This window comes from Petaurus breviceps, unplaced genomic scaffold (assembly GCF_028583685.1).
Source record: "Petaurus breviceps papuanus isolate PSGF00001 unplaced genomic scaffold, PetGlider_PUasm1.0 229, whole genome shotgun sequence".
Lineage (NCBI taxonomy): Eukaryota > Metazoa > Chordata > Mammalia > Diprotodontia > Petauridae > Petaurus > Petaurus breviceps.
The window spans coordinates 289,898-308,929 of NW_027185903.1; the positions used below are offsets into that span (position 1 = coordinate 289,898).

Genomic DNA, 19,032 nt, shown 5'->3' on the forward strand with positions numbered 1-19,032 from the left:
GAATTTTAAGGCAATTATAAAAAATTATCAAATGGCTGATTAGATAAGAGACAGAAAAGTTTAGTACATATAACATGGGAAGCTATTTAGGATCTAAAAGCTCTATAAAACAAACAACTGTTGTGAAATTAAAAAGAACAAGCATGATCCTAAGGAAATTTAAGAAGACACTCCCACTCCACTTCTTTGCAGAAGTAGGAGGTACACAGGTACATTGTATATATTTTCAGATTTTTTCAATTGAAAATTGATTGATTTTATTGACTTTTTTTTTCTTCTTCCCCCTTTTAACTTTTTTTTTTCCTTAAAAATACTCTTTGCTATATGGTATAGCCATCTGCAGGGGAGAGAAAGGATACTGGGAGAAACTATGATGATGTAAAAGACAAAAGATGTGAATAAAAAGTTAGTTTAAAAAAGAAATAAATATTATGGATTCTTGGGAATGCTAAGATTATTTTATACTGAACTCATAGAAGTCTTATAGGTAATATGGATTTTGAATATGCTGCTGATAAACTTAAAAACAATACACAATTAAGGGAACATTTAAGGTGCCTTGTTTAAAAAAAACTCTGTAAACATCTTTCAGAAATCTTTTTCTTAAAAATAAGATTTAATATTCACAAGAAGAATGCCTAGCTCTAAAAACTAATGGAAAGGAGTTTTTTGTATTTCACTATAGTAAAACAAATCACATGTATCAAAGAACTAATCCTGGGTATTCAAATAAGAGCCAAGTAATTAATTATAGAAAGTCTTTACCTGAGATATATTATTGGCCTTCATTTCAGTAAGCAAATCGAAGCCATGTCTTACAGTCACAGCAGGCTGACCTGCCAACAGTCCAACTCTCATGATGGAAAGTCTAATCCGAGTTAGCCAGTCTTGACAAGTTTGGCGATTTGTATAGAAAAACGTTCTAATGACCTTCAGAATAAAAAGTAAAAGGCCTAAGTTTATTAAAATTAAAAATTAATTTAAATCTCATACACTCCAAATGAAGTATCTTTTATTTCATATAAATGTTAAGTGATCTATATGCTGCCATATAAATTATCATATATCAATAATCTCAGACACTAACCTTTGGAGGTGAAGTAAGTGCATTAGCACATCCTTCATATGCATTATACATTAGTTTTTCCAGATTTTCTAAGTATTGAAGAAGAAGAACAAGTCTAAGTTGGTTGCTGCTATGTCCTTCATCACTGTCTGCAGTTGTCCATTGGCTAACATCTTGATCAGGATTTAATGTGTGGGCCGCAAGACTTCTAATGATTCCTATAAGCATTTGACAACATTCCAAATAAATAAATTTAATTTTTATTATAAGAACAAATGTCACAGAAATCCAAAAATAGTGACATCAAGCAAGTAGTGAATACTACATGTACAGCATTATAATGAATCCTTCATTACAAAATTAGAACATTTAAACAGATATACTCAGAATAATTTCTCACTGTTTCAGGCTGACATTTAATCTATTAAAGCACACAATATAATTTCTTTTAAATTGTCTGGTAATTTGATTACAACTATACCTATACTTTAATAACAAAGTATTATATTTATCTTTATTTCATTATCTATAACAATAATTTTGTAATACGGCAAAAAAGCACTAGTATAATAAAATTATATTTAAAAAATTCATAAACTTTTAAAATCACCTTCAATTGTCTGGAATGTATCTTGTGCTCTCCCTAGGGGGGTTCTTAACTTAGAAAGAACAGTGAACTGGGCTGCTTCCCAAATAGCCCACTGCCAAAGAACAGCATCTGTCTTTAGAAGGTTTCGTGGAATAGTTGATTGGTCACGCTTATCTAACCTCTGGCAACTGTAGAACAATCTCTCTAACCAATTGTCCTTCCTGAAAAATAGAGTTTTTATGCTTAATTCAATATACATTTAACACCTGCTATTCATATATTATGCCAGCCTCTGTGCAAAGAAACTAGGGGTATAATGAAAACAGTCCCTACCCTAAAGACCTTTCATTTATTGGATGCTTAAATTATTACAGTAAATGACTCCTATCTTCCACCATTCTTTTTTTTTTTTTTGGCTTTTTGGAGCAGGGGAAGGTAGAGCAATTGGGGCTAAGTGACTTGCCCAATGTCATATGGCTAGTTTTTTGTGTTAAGTGTCTGAGGCTGGACATGAACTCAGATCCTCATTACTCCAGGGCTGGTGCTCTATTCACTGCTCCACCTAGCCGCCCCCTTCTACCATTCTTACCTCACCAGAACAGAACTTCTAAAACACTAGGGTTAGAACAATTAAGCACTTTTCTAGGAAGTAACACCTTTCTAGCACTGTTTTTAGATAAATGCATTCTTAGGTCTCTGGTTATACTACATCTGAATAGTTCCTCTGGTTGCTACTGATTAATGCAAGTATAAAAGAATGCAATTTTGTTCCCCTACTATATATTCCCTCTTTAAAACTGGGGTTGGGGTAAAAATAGTTAAGTATAGTGTACAGTCCTTTTCCCAGGTTTGTCAGTAAATAAAATTTCTTACCCAGTTCTATGAGAATTCCCATACAAAATAAAACTAATGACATCAGAGAAATCTTGTGGATGGAACGTATTACTTGGGGCTTTGCTCATGTGACTTCTTATAGCTAAAGAAATTTCTTGTATTTCTGTGTGGTTGCTATTGCTGTAGGAGAAAAAAATGTGCTACATTAAATAACAGTTAATTAATAATCTTAATTTATTTCTAAATTTCAAAGAATAAATGAAAAAAATGCTTCAAAAATATAAAACTTAAAAAAAGATCTAAGATAAGATCGAAAATTCTAAATGGATGCTAAAATTAATCTTACATTTAACAAACCCTATGTGAAAATTTTTATTTGCAGAACTATTCAATAGTTCATAAAATCTTCTACAGATGATAATTTTTCTAACTGGATCAACTATCTTTCTCATCACTGAGCAGACTAAGCAAAGTGCTCAATACGTAACACAGAACTATATTCAGAGGATTTCCACCCTTTTCTATAAAACTGTAAGATGCTGAAGTGAAAATATCGTGGGAATTTTCAATGGAGTTTATTTTATGGCCTCAAAAAATGCTCTTACATTTATTTCAAAATCTTTTTACCTCAGGACGACATCCAAAGGAATAGATTTCAACAGCTTTCCAAAGGCTTGTCGAATACGAGTTCCACTGTGGACTAGCTGGACACGACATACATCAACACACCTACATTTTTTAAAAGGAAAATATGAAATTGCCACTTGTGCAATTTTGTAGTGGTGGGAATAAGGGAGCAAAATTATGTATTTTTAAAAAATACATACCTTTGTAAAAGGTCATCAGGCAAGGAAGATGATAGGGCATGTAGGCTACTACATGCTTGAAGACAGATATTCACATCTTCAAGAAGGGCTATAATAATATAAAAAGGATACTTTATAGACAATTTTAAGACTATTTTATATCACATTTTCTGGATTCTTTGGTGAAAGACCAATCTAGTATAATTCAGAAGACTACTGTATATGTAAGTCACTGCTTTAATGGAAAACAGACTTTTAAAAGACAAACATATTAAGTTAAACCAACTTAAATGTTTCTTAAGGGATTATCTACAAAAATATTTTAGTGAAAAAACCTAAGGAACAGGAGCACTATGAATAAACAAAATTTAAATGTAATTTAAAAATCTTTATATGCAAGAATCTCCAAGTGAGAGAATAAAAGATAAAAATACAGATGTGTTCAGTTATCTTTACTGATTTCTATTGTCAGGGATGCTCAATTCTGTGAAGTTTGAGTAGAAGTAAAAATCTTACTGTTTGCTAGAAGTCCTTTGCAAAACTTATGGAAAGATGGAAGTGAGAATAAAGGTGCATATGTTTCAGACTTTTTCATTAGAACAGCAACTTCCAAAGCCCAAGTCATTAGCAGTTTCCTAAAACAAATTTATACATAGCAAATATAAAAACAAATGTACACACACACAATTATTTCTACATTAGATTTATTGCTAAAAAGTGACTTTCATTGTTTCAAATATTTCAACTATTTGTAAAGTGATGTTCATCAGAAAAGAAATAATTTTGCCTTAATGGTTAAAAATTTCTTAGAAAGTCTCAAAAAATTAGGGTTGGATTTTAGCCAAAGATAACTAAAGTCTCCATGTACATATGTTCTCGAATCAGATTCTTCACAGAATTCTTTTGAAAGGGATCAATAACAACAAATGCTTCAAATTAAGGGAAGGGAATAAGCATTTATTATGTGCTGGGCCCCTGTGGTAAGTGCTTTACCAATATTATCTCATTTAAATCCTTCCAACAATCCTGAAAGTTAGGTGCTATAATTAACCTCCCCACCTCCACCCCATTTTACAGTTGAGGAAACTGAGGCAGATGTTAATGCCTAGAGTCACAGTGTCTGAAGCCACATTTGGATGTAGGTCTTCCTGATTCTTGGTCAAGCACACTATCCACTGTATGAAGCTAACCTGAATATACCCAATATTTGAAAAATGTGAGCTACTCTAATGTATTATTTGAATTCTAAGATGGTAGTCAAAGAATAAATTCACTAACAAAGCCATAACATAAATATTTTGCCAAGTTACCTGGTATCTTGATTAAGGTTATCTTTCTTTAGTAATATTCCCAAGAGGTTTAGTATGATTGAGAAATGCTTCTTTGTGGCTGTTGTTACAGTACTAATTACTGCTCCATCAAATAATGATGGTGACGAAGAGCTAAGACTACTAGATATAAAGTGATCATGCCTGAGAAAAATACAAAAGTTTGAATTACTTAAAAAAAATCTTTATGAAGTTAGTAATAACCATATCACATCAGCATCAATTTTTAAAAATCTGGTAAATTTATTTTCAAAGCGATAGTCTTACCTGGTACAATGGGAATACAAGGTGTAGAGAACTGCATACTGAATAGCAGGGAAATGGACAGCTAGGTCACCATGCACAATCATTAGATTCTTACTCAGTAGTGCAAAGACCGTTGGAGATAGCGCCCACATCTAAGCAAACACACACAAAAAATATACTGGGTTGCTATTGTCTGAGTAAATCCTTAGAAACCATTTATGTACAAATGAAAACATATTGATAACACTAAAAATAAATACATTTACCAAGTTAAACATGTAATTCAGAAATCCCAAGGAATAGAGGGATCTACCCTTTTATGTTCTATAAATGGCACTATACTCTTAACTATAAGTGGTAAGGTATGTGGCTGTATTATTTCTCTGTATTTCTTTTTTATCAGCATATTATTTACTCAATTGTATGCCTTAGTTATTTTTTTTAAAGCTATTCCATATACCACATTTCTTTATAATTTCTATATTGAGATAGCCTCAATGGTTAAGATTTTGAAGTCTCTTAGGTCACAGGTGACAAATACGTGGCTTGCAGTGCCACTGGAACCAAATTAAAAGTAACTGGGAAATGTTAAAATAAAAATACAATAAAATAGTTAGAATCACATTTTAAACTAAAGTCAATAAAAAGCCCACAGGGATCTTAATGTAAAGATTAGTGGTCACTGTTTCTATATCAGTTTGACACCACTAGTCCAAACTAAGAGAATCCTGCTGTCAAACAGAACAAAAGAGACAGTGTAGTATGGTGGCAGGCACATTAGCTTAGAAGACATAGGCCCAGATTCTAGTTCTGATGCTTACTATCTGTGTGACCTTTGGCTAGTAATTTAACTTACTTGGGCCTCAGTTTCTTTTTCTCTAAAATGAGGGGTATGGAATAAATGACCTTAAGGTGATCCTTTCTAGGCTAGATCTATGATTCTATGACCCTATGGAATGGTGGTAAAGAAGTAAACAGGATAATTTGGTCATGAATATAATAGGAAGGAGTCAAACACAAGCACTCAAGTCCCAGTCCAAATCATTGCTACTTCTTTTCTCAAACAGAAACTCTCATAACTAAGGCATTGCTAAGGTTTACAACACCAAGGCAAGATGTGTGTCTTTAGAAAAAAAGATATAAGAAACATAAAACCCACGAGGATTTACACCTTCTAACTCTACTTTTTAATAATACATTGTTTAGGGGTATAATTAAAACTTTATAAAGAAATGTCTTGAACTTCTTTGATACTTCAATGAATTCATTATCTCTGCCACCAAGGAGAAGCTACATATAGGTTGCTGAACCCAGATCTACAACTAGCTGACCCACTAGTGTTCTCTGCCATCCACCATTCCTCCTGAGATTTCTCATTTCTCTCCTTATTCTATGCTAATTAATAACCAGTTATTTAGGAGAAAACTATCCAGAGATACCTCATCATCCTCAAACCCACCCCACTCTAAGCCGGGGCACCTCCTCCACTGTTGCCCATTTAAAATTCTCTTTCCACAGTACACAAACTCTTCTTCAAAACAAGATGTCTTCCTCATATTACTTTTATCTCTTAGCTCTCACAATGATACTGAACTCCCCCGCTAAAGACCTTGCATCCTTGCTATTCTTTTCATCACTGGATGGACCTTCTCTCATACCTATAAAACAACTGTCCTGGAGGAGTTGGAAAACTCACTTCCAGGTTCCCCCATTATGTTCTTTACTTAGCAGCCTTTTCTCCTTTTAAGTTTGCTTAATCAAAATTTTCTACCCCAATACAAATGATGTTGGCTGCAGTACACCAAACCCCAGGTTAGTCTCCCTCCTTTCTAAAGGAACATAGCAACGGGCTCATCATTGTCTTCTCCTCCCAAACTCTTAACTCATACTAGGGGATTTTAATATCCACAAAGATGATTCCTCTAACTCCATAAATTCCCAATTCCTCAGTCTTTTTAAACTTCAAGACCCACTGCTTCGTTATACTTGAACACAGACTAGATCTCATCAAAACCCACAAGTAATTACCCATTCCTTACCCACTTTCTTAATTAGAAATTCTGCCCTTATCTGACCATAAGTTCCTATCATTCCACCTCTTCCCAACTCATTTTTCTCCCTCAAGACCTCTAATCCCTCCAAACATTGGTACTTTTAGAAGTTTCCCTTTCCTCCCTCTTCAATCTCAAGCCAATAGTTAGTCATTTCAATCTTCATTGTTTTTTGCTCTCTAATCCTCATTCCTTGCTGTTTCAGTCATCTCTTTAAAAAAAGGTCAACCCTGGATTACTCTTATCTTTTCCTCCTTACATACTAATGAACACAAAAGAGGAAATCTCACAACCTGAGTTACCAATTCATATTATCTAACCTCCACTGGGTTCTCATTGCAACAAAAGAGTCCCTTGATTCCACTCTGTGATCATATCTCATTCCCCACAGAAGCTACTCTAAAATTTCTCTTATCTCTTCAAGCCTCCTACACCTTTCATTATTTCGAAGCGAGGAGTTCCCTTGGTACTTCATGAGAAAATTGAGGCCATTATGGGGTGGCTGGGTGGCGCAGTGAATAGAGCACTAGCCCTTGAGTCAGGAGGACCTGAATTCAAATCCGGCCTCAGATACTTAACACAAAAAACTAGCGGTGTGACACTGGGCAAGTCAGCCCCAATTGCCCTACCTTCCCCTGCTCCAAAAAGTCACACATAAAAAAAAAAAAAAAAAGAAAATCAAGGCAATTAAGTTCACTCTTCTTCCATTCTCTTCACAACAAAACTCCTTGACAGCATTTTCTTCCACTCATTCCTCTTTTCCTTCAGTCTTAGTCCTTTTGGTTGCTAAGGACAACCCATATTTATGTATACTGGATCCCATCTCTTCATGCCTTCCCTCTAGAAGCCTTCCCTCAATGTTCCTCCTTGTCCCCCAAAATATTTTATCTCTTCTTATCTATTCTTTTCCTACCCTACTGCTTTCAAATGTTGTCCCCCCATGTTTAGAAAACCTTTAAAAGTCACCACCATCCTTCTCATCTCCCAGGCTGGTAACCACAGCACTATCTTTGACTCTTTCTTCACCCTAACCTTTCACATCCAATCTTGCCTTTTCTACCTCCACACTATCTCTTGCATCAATCCCTTTCTCTCCACTCAAACAGCATTTTAGTTCAGGCTCTCATCAAATTTCACCTAGATTATCACAACAGCTTCCTAGCAGTTCTCCCTGCCTCATGTCTCTTACCACAAATGCCAATGTGATTTTCTGAAAGTACAGATCTAATTATGTATCTCTCTTTCGTCAACTCCAATGTCTTCCTACTGCCCCTAATAAAAACTAAATTCCTCTGCTTGGCTTTTAAAGTACTAAAAAAGCTAAGAATGATTTTTTTTTTTGCTTTTTGGAGGGGGGAAGGCAGGGTAATTGGGGTTAAGTGACTTGCCCAAGGCCACACGGCTAATAAGTATTAAGTGTCTGAGACCGAATTTGAAATCAGATCCTCCTGACTCCAGCGCCGGTGCTCTTTTCACTGTGCCATCTTGCCGCCCCTCACTAAGAATGATTTTTAAAGCATAAATAAAATATGCATGATTACAAAGGAAACCAATTATATCAAAATATATACAGTTACCAAAATATTTAAGTTTAAACACTACAGATTAAAAACTCCTTTCCTATACATAATTCCCTCCATTACTTTGTATTTATTTTAATAAACTAATATACATGTACACGTCTACCCTGTCAGAATATGAACTTCTTGTATCCCCAGAACTAGCACAGGGCTTGGGAAATAATAAATGCTTGTTGACTGACTAATATAGGACCAGCTTATATCTTTTTTTTCCTCTAGAGCTTTTCGTAATGACACATTTTCTGGGTGGTATCTTTTATATTTTTAGCACACAGGTCATTAGAGGCTATCTACCATACATTATTCCACTGCCTCTGGGGTCTCCTACAAAGTTGATTCGTTAGAAAGAGCAAGTGAGAAATGATTTTGTTATATACTATTGCCAAGAGAAAAGGGATGGGCTTTTAGTTTTAGGGGGATTTTTAAAGGCACTATATAATTTCTCAAAGGCAATCTAGCCTACCCTCTTTTTAAACTCTGGGCCCAGGTCAGGTCATTGTCTAGTAACTTGCTATCCAAAATACATGTACTGATGGACTAATTCAATGGAAGTTCATCCAAAAGGACAACTGACATTTTTCATTAACAAAAGGTATCTATTACATGGACTGTAGAATCTAACAAAAGAGTAGGTATATACCTTAATTACAGTGCTCACAATTAGCACATCCTCAAACAAGAATATCTGATGGTCCTCACTATCAAGTTATTAGGATTACCTCTTCTTTTTGGCCACTGTACTAATTTCTTCCATGATAGTTGCACACAGATTTCCCTGGTTTTCACTTTCCTTGATATTATCTGAAGACTGCTGAACATTTTTAGAGGAGTACTCTATTAAATTCAAAAGTTTCTGTATAAGCAATAAAACAGTGGAACTTTGTATTCTTTGCACCTTCCACAAACTCTGTGATTGTGATCATGTATTATACTTCAAAAACATTATTTGTTAAAGTTTGCCTGTTGCCTTCCCATATTTGTACTACTCTTGATGTGCGTACAGATAGATGCATAAATTTTTACAAAGACAAATATTACTGATATTTGGGTCAGTAATATTCTCTTAAGTCTTTTTTAGTCATAATAATGTCAGGAATCTGCAATTGTGAAGTGTCTTTACTACTTTGAGTTATTTTGAGAATACCTCAATGCACTCAAAACTGTGTCACTTGTAAGGTTCAGATTTTTCCCATGTATCCTTGGTTTGCAATTGCTATCTTCATTTTATTTCCATTTTTACTTCCTCATATACAAGGAATAGAGACTGAAACATTAGGGTCCAATATAATGGTACTTTGGTGATCAATGAAGATAGTTTGGAAGCAACTGCTTGGTCCTTTTGCCTTCTCACTGTAGTAGAGCTTTATATTGGTAAAACTTCCACAGGAAATCATGATAGTCCAGTTCAATGTTTGTTTCTTTTTTCCATTCCCATTTTTCAAGATTAATAATTTGCTTGAACAGGTGAGGTGGGATCTAGTATAATGATACATTGTATAATCTCATCTTTATATTTTTTTCTAATCTGGTGTTAGCACAAGGGTCAAAAATCAACAAATTCATGGTCTGAGTGCATATAAACAATTCATTCAGAAAATCCTATGTACTAAACCAAGTTCTATATCATTAATATAAGCTAATTTCATATTTTGAGATGGTGTTCAGTGTTCCCCTTTTCTAGTACTTCAGAATAACTTCCATGAATAAAGTATTCACAATACAGAGATATCAAGCCCTTGGTCTTTACTTTCTCTTAAAGAGAAGAGAATAAGCATTTATAAAGGGCCTACCATGTCTCAGGTACAATTTACTTAAATAAAACCTAAACACCTAAAAGTGTTTTATAAATGTTATCCCGTTTGATTCTCACAACAAACCTGGGAGGCAAATGCTGTTACTATGCTCATTTTTAGCTGCAGAAAAGTAAGTGAATGCAGTTAGTATTTGAGGTTGTATTTGAAATCAGGTTTTCCTGACTCCAGGTACAGCAATCTATCCAGTACACTACCCAACTGCCTTTAAAATAATACACCTGGGGTCACACAAGTACTCAATCAATAATCAGTAAACATTTATTAAGTGACTACTATGGCACTTTGCTAAGCACTGGGAATACAAAAAGAGGCAAAAGACAAGTCTATGCCCTCAAGGAGCTTACAATTTATTAAATATTAAGTGGCAAGTTAGGTTTAGAATATAGGTCTTCAAATTGCAAATCCAGTCCTTCCATTATACTGTGCAGTCTAGCTCACAAGTGTACTGAAGTCATTGACTTTAATTGAAGGCTCTTACTGAGATAGCAGAAGAAGTCTTTTTTGGTGTTTTTGATTTTCTGCAACGGAAGTTGGCATAGAAGCTATTTTCACAAACCTCCATTTAAATATTGGTACTCTTAAATCTTGAGATTTTTGGCCAGTGACCAACAAATTTGCATGTTATTGGAAGCATATAGCTTTATTAGCTTTATATAGCTCATATTATATTTTTATTAGCTTTATATAGCTCATATTATAATTATTCTCACCACATATTAAACTAGAAGGCATAAAGAACTAAACAGAAGGAAGACTTACAAGTATTTCTAAAGATGCAAATAAAGGAAGGGGTGGAGTTGGTTTCACCATGAGTCCAAAGGCAGCAAGAAGTAACACCTCACTTTGCAAATGTTCATTTTAAGTATAGGCAAAAAAATCTACCATAAACTATCAACATCTAAAAAACTTAAGTTTTCCTAAAAGGATATAATTTTTCCTACCAGTGAAAGAATAGATACCTGACTACTGATGGAAGAAAATAAAAACATTAAAAAAAGACTTCATACTTAAACTGTTTTAAAGTTTAAAAAATAAAAAAATTTAAGAACATATTTAGATATTCAGTGAGGATGAATCAGAGATAAGAAATTAACTTCCTGAATAAGTGGAATATTTGGAAGACATTCATCTAAAATATATGCCATGTTAAAAAAAATAAATAGAAATAGAAAAATCGAAAAGACATTTTCCATTGTTTTGTTGTTCAGTTGCTTCAATCATGTTCAACTCTCCATGACCACATTTGGGTTTTTTTTTGGCAGAGATACTAGGGTAGTTTGCCATTTCCTTCTCTAGTTCATTTTACAGATGAGGAAACTAACAGGGTTAAGTGATTTGCCCAGGGTCACACAGCTAGTAAGTATCTGCGGCAAAATTTGAAGTTGGGAAGGTGAGTCTTCCTAACTTCAGGCCTGTCATTCTATCTATTGTACCATGTAGCTGCCTCCCAAATTTGCTGCTGTTCAGTTGAGTCTGATTCTTCGTGATCCCATGGACCATCACAGGCCAATACTGTTCATGGGATTTTCTTGGCAAAGATACTGGAGTGGTTTGGCTTTCCTTCTCCAGTGTATGCCTTAGCATACAGAGGCTAAGTGACTTGGCCAAGGTCATACAGCTAGTGTGTGAGGCTGGATTTGAACTCAGGTCTTCTTGATTCCAGGCCCACTGCACTATCCACTGAGTCACCTAGCTGTCTCTGACATTTTTTTAAAGAGCAAACTGAAATACCCCTATAATATCCATAACAATGGCAAATGTTGTCTTATTTTGTGCATACTCATTTAACTGCCATTAAAAATATATTTCTAATAAAAGCGAGATAGATGTACTACTCAGCAACAATTAGAAAGTATATTTATGCCAATCTGACTCTTTGAAAGGTACATTTAGACTTCCCCTGAATAGTAACTTTGGAGTCACAATGATGTGACTCTAGCCACACATAGCTGATATTTTAGAAATAAGTAGGAAGGATGAACCAAAAAAAGTACTAAAGACTTACCCCAATCAGTGAGTTTTTGGCATTTCCAATTGTGGTTAATGCACTGAGGTCAAATATAACTACAAATTTTGCATTGTCTACATTGAATACATGGTTCTTAAAAGCATCATGTTGGATTTCAGAACAGGCTTCAGGAAGTTGTAGGTTATGCAGGAGATTGTTCAGTGCACAGGTCATTTCTCCCAAAATTAACCTGTAGGCAGTCTCCAAAACAGGAATATTCTTCAGGCTGAGTACAGCTTGATATACCGCATGAGCTACAGCAACAACCTTGAAAATTTAAGAAAACATCTCAAAAAAAAGGGTAATTTTTCTATTTCAGCTCATTTCTGACATTTCCAAGCTCCAAGTGTTCAGTATATGCTTTGAAAGCTGTCAAGGATCATATAAATGTAAGGTATTAAATAATTAATTTGAAGAATTACAATAAATTTTCTAAAAACACTGTAAGTAAAGCAAATTTCTAAAGAAAAATGCTTGTAAGGAGCATTTCCTATGTTTATTTTTGTAGGGTTTTTTGTTTTATTTGGGTATATTAAGAAGTTAGAAAACTAAAAATTGATTTCTTAGAAAAACAAGTCCTATTCACAAATTTCATTTTACGACTATAAAACTACAAATCTCAAATGCATGTATAGAGCCCAACAAAAAGTTTTAACAACTGGCTTAAATCTTTGATGATGATGAAATGATAGACATTTAAAATTTTAAGTTAAATTTTTAAAAGTTTGCCTGCCACACGAAAATCTAGTTTCCTTCAATCTATACCAGTGTTGTTCTATAATAGTCAACAAATATTTATTCAAAGAATTCTTTCAGTCCTAAAATTCAGAGAACAAGTATTAATCAGATCATTTAACAGGCATTTATGTCCTCTATGATATAAGGTAAAAATGTTTACAGATCCCCCTTTCCTTACCAATCAGCTCCGTATGTACTTATTACTCACCTCTTTTTCTTTATGATAACGCAGAAGTAGTAGCTTAGATGCTGGTATAAACAGTTTTTCCACGAATGATGATGGTAATTTTGTATTTATCTGTTCGACAATCTAAAAGCATAAGATAACAATGTTTGTCTCATCTATATTTTTAAAATCCCAAATTTCATGAACTAAATTTAAAACTTTGCATGCCATTTTAATCTAAAATAACCTTAAAAAAGATTAACCTACTGAACTCTGTAAACAAAAACTTTGGAGATTGATTTGTAAGGAAAGCTTTGATACTGTAAATAACTTTAAAATATTTGAGAACTTCTAGCAATAAAATGAAGGAAAATACTGTGTTGGAAAAAGCGCATTATACTATGAAAATACATGAAAAATTCCCTTAATATAAAGAATGCCTAAAAGTAAATTTTGAACTAATGCCCTTTGGGAGTTTCCAACCTACCATTTTTAATTCAAAGGGCCAAATAAACCATAAATCAATAAATTAAAAGGCAACAAAAACTAGAATGAAGTACTTACCAATGTGAGCAAATTCAAGACTGAGATGATATAATCTGTACCACAAGTCTGGCAATTTTCCAGCTGATCTAATCCATATGTGATGACCATGTCACAATGTATAGTCATGCTAGGGTCTAGGCTACCAAGCAAAACACCAACACACTCATTGGCAGCTGTCAAAACTGCTTCAGAAAAAAATACTTGGTTCGCTGCTGTAACACATCTCATTACTCTGTAGAGTACCTACAAATGGGGAGAAATAATTAGCTTTTAAAAAAATTATGTGTTGTTATTTTAAAAAATCATTTTTTTTTAGGATGACAGGATCAGCGATCTAGAAGTAGAAAGAACTTCCAACCCAATCATCATATAGTCAGGAAACTGAGGTCTCCCAAGTGACTTGTCAAAGTCAGTGTCAGATTGCCAAAATAGTGTCAGATCCAGATCCTCTGACTCTAAAGTCAGTGTTTTTCCCACTGTCCTTGTCTGAATTTATTTACAAATGATAAGATAACAGTATAAATAATGGTGTTCAATAAGCTAACACACTAAAATGGTCTTAAGTCAGAAAATTCTAGATTTAACTTAAGAATTGGATTTCATTGTAATACATATTTATTGTTGTAAATAAAGTTAATAAAAATAAGATTTTTTTGGAGAGGGGAAGGCAGGGCAATTGGGATTAAGTGACTTGCCCAAGGTCACATGGCTAGTAAGTGTTAAGTGTCTGAAAGTGGATTTGAACTCAGGTCCTCCTGACTCCAGGGCTGGTGCTCTATTCATTGTGCCACCTAGCTGTCCCAAAAAAGAGATTTTTAAAAAAGGATGACTACCTAAGCATGATGAATATCAAAATAACAATGACTGCTCTTGCAGTAATGCTCTGTTTTCTGTTTCAAACTGTGGACTGTTAACACAAACGATGAGAACAGTGTGGAAGCACAATAACCTAGCACAGATTTACTCTGTGTCCAATACAAGTGAACTTTTAACAAACTTTACTTTTCTTTGGCTGAGAAGATTTGAGTCAAATTCATTCGGCAGGACCTGGCATGTTGGTATTCTGGGGTCTCCAGAGCAACCCTAACCCTCTTTCTGGTAACCTCTTCATTTTTATGGTGGGGAAACTCTGTGGGACCTGGGTGAAAGAGGAATGTGTGGAAGTGTAGCAGCAGCTGCTTTTGGAGCTCTGGACCCACGGGGGATCCAGCAGCTGACACAAAACCCCAGAAGTCTGGTACAGTATACCCACCCCCACCAGAAGCCTTGACAGGGAGTTAGAAAGTCAAGTGTTTGACTGGGAAGATGAATTAACAGCATAAAAAAAAAGTCAGACTATTGAATCTTACTTTGGTGACAATGAAGATCAAAACATACAACCAGAAGAAGACAACACAGTCAAAACTCCTACATCAAAAGTCTCCAAGAAAAATATGAATTGGTCACAGGTCAGGGAAGAGCTCAAAAAAGATTTTGAAAACCAAGTTAGAGAAGTAGAGGAAAAATTGGGAAGAGAAATGAGAGTGATGCAAGAAAGCCATGAAAAACCAGTCAACAGCTTGTTAAAGGAGACCTCCCAAAAATACTGAAGAAAATAACACCCTAAAAACCAGACTAACCCTAATGGCAAAAGAGGTCCAAAAAGCCAACAAGGAGAAGAATGCCTTAAAAAGTAGAATTGGCCAAATGGAAAAGGAGGTCCAAAAGCTCACTGAAGAAAATAAACTGCGGACTGTCACCTTTCAAAAGTTAAGAAAAAATTTTGACCAATACTAAGTAATAGGTGCCAGGATGAGTATATTTTATAACATTTTAAATAACTTTTCAAGTAGGATAATTTTTACTTATATGCTAAATTTCCAATGAATACAAGTCACGGAAAAGAATGTAGACTAATGCTGGAATATAATAATCTATAACAAAATTATTATTATTTTTTGGAGGGAGGTTGGGCAATTGGGTTTAGTGACTTGCCCAAGGTCACATGGCTAGCATGTCAAGTGTCTGAGGCCAGATTTGAACTCAGGTCCTCCTGACTCCAAGGACGGTGCTCTATTCACTGCACCACCTAGCTGCCCCAACAAAATTCTTTAACCACTGGTCATCATAAGAAAGCAATTAAAAAAAGCCTAAATAGGAATAAAAATGCTTTTTACTAAAAGTCTAAATTAAAATCTGTGAGAGTTACATAACTGCAAATTTGTTAATCAGATTGTTTACTTTGTTTTAGTGAACTGTTCAGCTGCCCACATATCTGCTTTTGTTGTTGTTCATCCTTCCTTTTTGAGGAGTATCAACGACATCATGGGGTTTGTGAATTGGATTTAAGTGAGGCAGAGCTGCACAAAGCTGTCACCTTCTCTTCCAGTCATCGTGGCAAGTCCAGTGGCAAGACAGAAACCAAAATGATGGGCAATGGTCCATGATGCCATGGATGACCTTGGTGCCCTCAATGTCTGACCAAGCTCTACACTCTACAATGCCTGCTTCCATCACCTTCATGGCTGCTGGAACAAACTGTTCTTATCTACCCATTCCAACAGGGGAAGTCTTCATCTGCTTGGGGAAGTCATCCCTTAACTCACAGGCTGGTTTGAGGCCTGTCCAATATCGTCAATTTGATTTAGCCCATCTACTGAGATGGTTTTATGGTGGTGCGGCTTCTGCGTATGCCACAGTTTCTTGGAGCTTTTAAAGAATAATCACAGTTCTAACAAAGACTAGAGCAATGACACAAGAATATGAAACATAGAGGTTTGGTTTACACATCAATGTGCTCATCTCATTTATCTGACTAAGAACACTACCTAACCCATTCTTGTCATTAAATAAAGATGATCTATACAGAAAGATCTGATTTATCTAGCATCATAGCTGTTAGCATCATTAAAATAGCTGTTTCTGTCCTAAAGATTTATATCCTTTTAACCATTTATAATACAACTCATTCTAAAATTTCCTGCCTTTCTAAACAGAGGATATAATCTTAACTTTGTTATTATTAACATGTAATTATACTATGCCCTCAAAGTGATACTCTCAATGGCGCTGAGATAAGAGCTGTTTTGTCTCTATAATATAAAAATGGGCTCTAACTTGCTATACTTAATAGGTTCTTCTATATTTTTATAGTTTTTATGTCTGTCCCTTGGTTGTCAGCATATCTACCTCTAGAAGCAATCCTTTCCTCCTTCTAATCATTTGACTATGAAACTGAGAAAACAGACAATAAAGTTTTTTATAAGAGTTAAAATTAAAAGTTACTAGGGCTTAAAGAACTGAGAGGTTCTCTTTTTTAATGATACATAAAGGGTACTTCATAAAAAAAACTTACATCTGTAACATATGCTTCAGTAATTGGAGGTCCTCTGATTGGGCTGAAGCGCTCCCCAATACTTCTTACCACAGTACTGAATACCCGAAGAAGTGCTGCTAATTTTGGTAATGATACTGATGGAGGAGGAATATCTTCATCTACTGACTCACCAGAGGCTACATGGCTGAGGTCCTACATGGGATACAGAACATTCATTTATGAAGACATATAAGTAAACAAGTTCCATTTAGGAAAAAACAGATTAAAAAAATTCTAGTCTCAAAAGCAAATATTTGGTACAGACAACAACAAAAAAAATGGAATAGAGGAATGGATCTCTTCTTTCATATTAATGTTAATTAAATCCAGCTGATAAAGGAAATAATTTCTACTCTAGCAATGCAGTAGAAGGATCACTGTATTTGGAACGAAGAACATTTCTTTGAATCTAAGTTCTACCACTTACTCACTTAGCAACTTTAGCCAAGAAACTTCAATTCTCTATGCCTCAGTTTCCTTATCTACAAAATGTTAAGACAGAATAGTTACATATAAGGTCTCTTATAATTCAAAAGGTTTCTGATTTACTTATTCAACAAATACTTTCTGTTACTTCCTATACACCATTTTGCTGAATAAATTCCTGTCCTTAAGGAATCTACAAATGGGGATAGAGAGAACACTCAAAAATTAGGTAATATATTAAGTTAAATTACAATATAACACAAGAAATTTTATACCACCCTGTACTGGGTAAGTGATATGGATAATAGATACTATAAATTTGAAGCAGAAAATTTTTCACTAGATTAAAGTAATCTGGAAAGGGAACACAAAAGTAAGTTTTAAAGAAAATTGAAGGCTTTTAATCTTGGGAAATAATGTTGAGGAGACTACATTCAGATGCGAGAAATGTCTTCAGTAAAGGCTATGAGGTTAGAATGTGTATGTTTTTTATAGAACTGCAAACAGACCAACCTACTGTGAGCTGAAAGTTATGTTAGAGGTATAGTGGGAAATGAGATGAAAATAAAAACTGGTTATGGTAACTTTGTGAAAAATCTTGACTTCCAAGGTAAAAAGTAAATTTTATCCTGTGGGTACTTAAATCCCTGTTACATACTAGGCAATATGCTACACAATGAGGACATAAGTATAAAAAATTTAACTATCCCTACCTGAAAAAAGCTGACATTCTAAGGAGAAAGACAAATACAAAGATGGAGATGTACAGTATAATAAAATGCAAATATAAACAAAGTTGTTAAATACCAGGTGGTCTAAAAAGGAGGGTACTAGCAGTTGTGGGAGGAGGTGGAGGAAGAAAGGTTTCAGGCAAATGATACTTGATGTTAATGTTAATATTAAATGATGCTTGCATGCTGAAGAGAAGGTCTCCATCAGGAAGAGGCAATGAGAATTAATTCTAGGCAGGGGAGATTGTCAGTCTAAAGTCATGGAAACTGGTATCATGAAGATAGTATGTTATGTAAGAAGCTGAGGGGGTAAATATGGCTGGATCACAGAATGTGGAAGGGAGATTATATAGATAATTTGGGTCCAGTTTTTTAGTACTTTAAAAGCTAAGCAGAGGAATTTGATTTACACTAGGGACAGTAGGAAGTCATTGGAGTTGACTGAGTAGGAGAGGCACATGATTAGATCTGTACTTCAAGAAAATCACATTGGCATTTGTAGGGAAGAGCACGAGGCAGGGAAAACTACTACGAAGTTGTTGTGATAATCTAGGTGAGATTTGATGAGAGCCTGAACTAAAATAAAATGGTGGAGTGGAAAGAAAGGGATTGACACAAGAGATGCTGTGGAGGTAGAAAAGGCAAGACTGGATGTGAAAGGTAGAGGAGAAAGAAGAGTCAAGGATACTGCTATGGTTACCAGCCCGGGAGATGGGAAAGGATGGTGGTGACTTCAACAGAAATATGG

At 34.8% G+C, this 19,032-nt stretch overlaps 1 protein-coding gene across 3 annotated transcripts in view; it reads right to left on the reverse strand.

The window, feature by feature from the left end:
- SMG1 (SMG1 nonsense mediated mRNA decay associated PI3K related kinase) overlaps window positions 1-19,032 on the reverse strand; it is a 128,652-nt gene that overhangs the window by 64,265 nt on the left and 45,355 nt on the right. For all 3 annotated transcript variants that reach the window (XM_069096013.1, XM_069096012.1, XM_069096014.1), the window contains 13 exons: window positions 17,107-17,280; window positions 13,791-14,015; window positions 13,269-13,370; window positions 12,320-12,589; window positions 4,891-5,021; window positions 4,606-4,767; window positions 3,812-3,930; window positions 3,317-3,404; window positions 3,117-3,218; window positions 2,529-2,669; window positions 1,677-1,876; window positions 1,088-1,284; window positions 766-930 (listed from right to left, as the gene is read on the reverse strand). In XM_069096013.1, coding sequence (XP_068952114.1) covers window positions 766-930; window positions 1,088-1,284; window positions 1,677-1,876; window positions 2,529-2,669; window positions 3,117-3,218; window positions 3,317-3,404; window positions 3,812-3,930; window positions 4,606-4,767; window positions 4,891-5,021; window positions 12,320-12,589; window positions 13,269-13,370; window positions 13,791-14,015; window positions 17,107-17,280 — 2,076 coding nt within the window. The remainder of the gene's footprint in view (window positions 1-765; window positions 931-1,087; window positions 1,285-1,676; window positions 1,877-2,528; window positions 2,670-3,116; window positions 3,219-3,316; window positions 3,405-3,811; window positions 3,931-4,605; window positions 4,768-4,890; window positions 5,022-12,319; window positions 12,590-13,268; window positions 13,371-13,790; window positions 14,016-17,106; window positions 17,281-19,032) is intronic.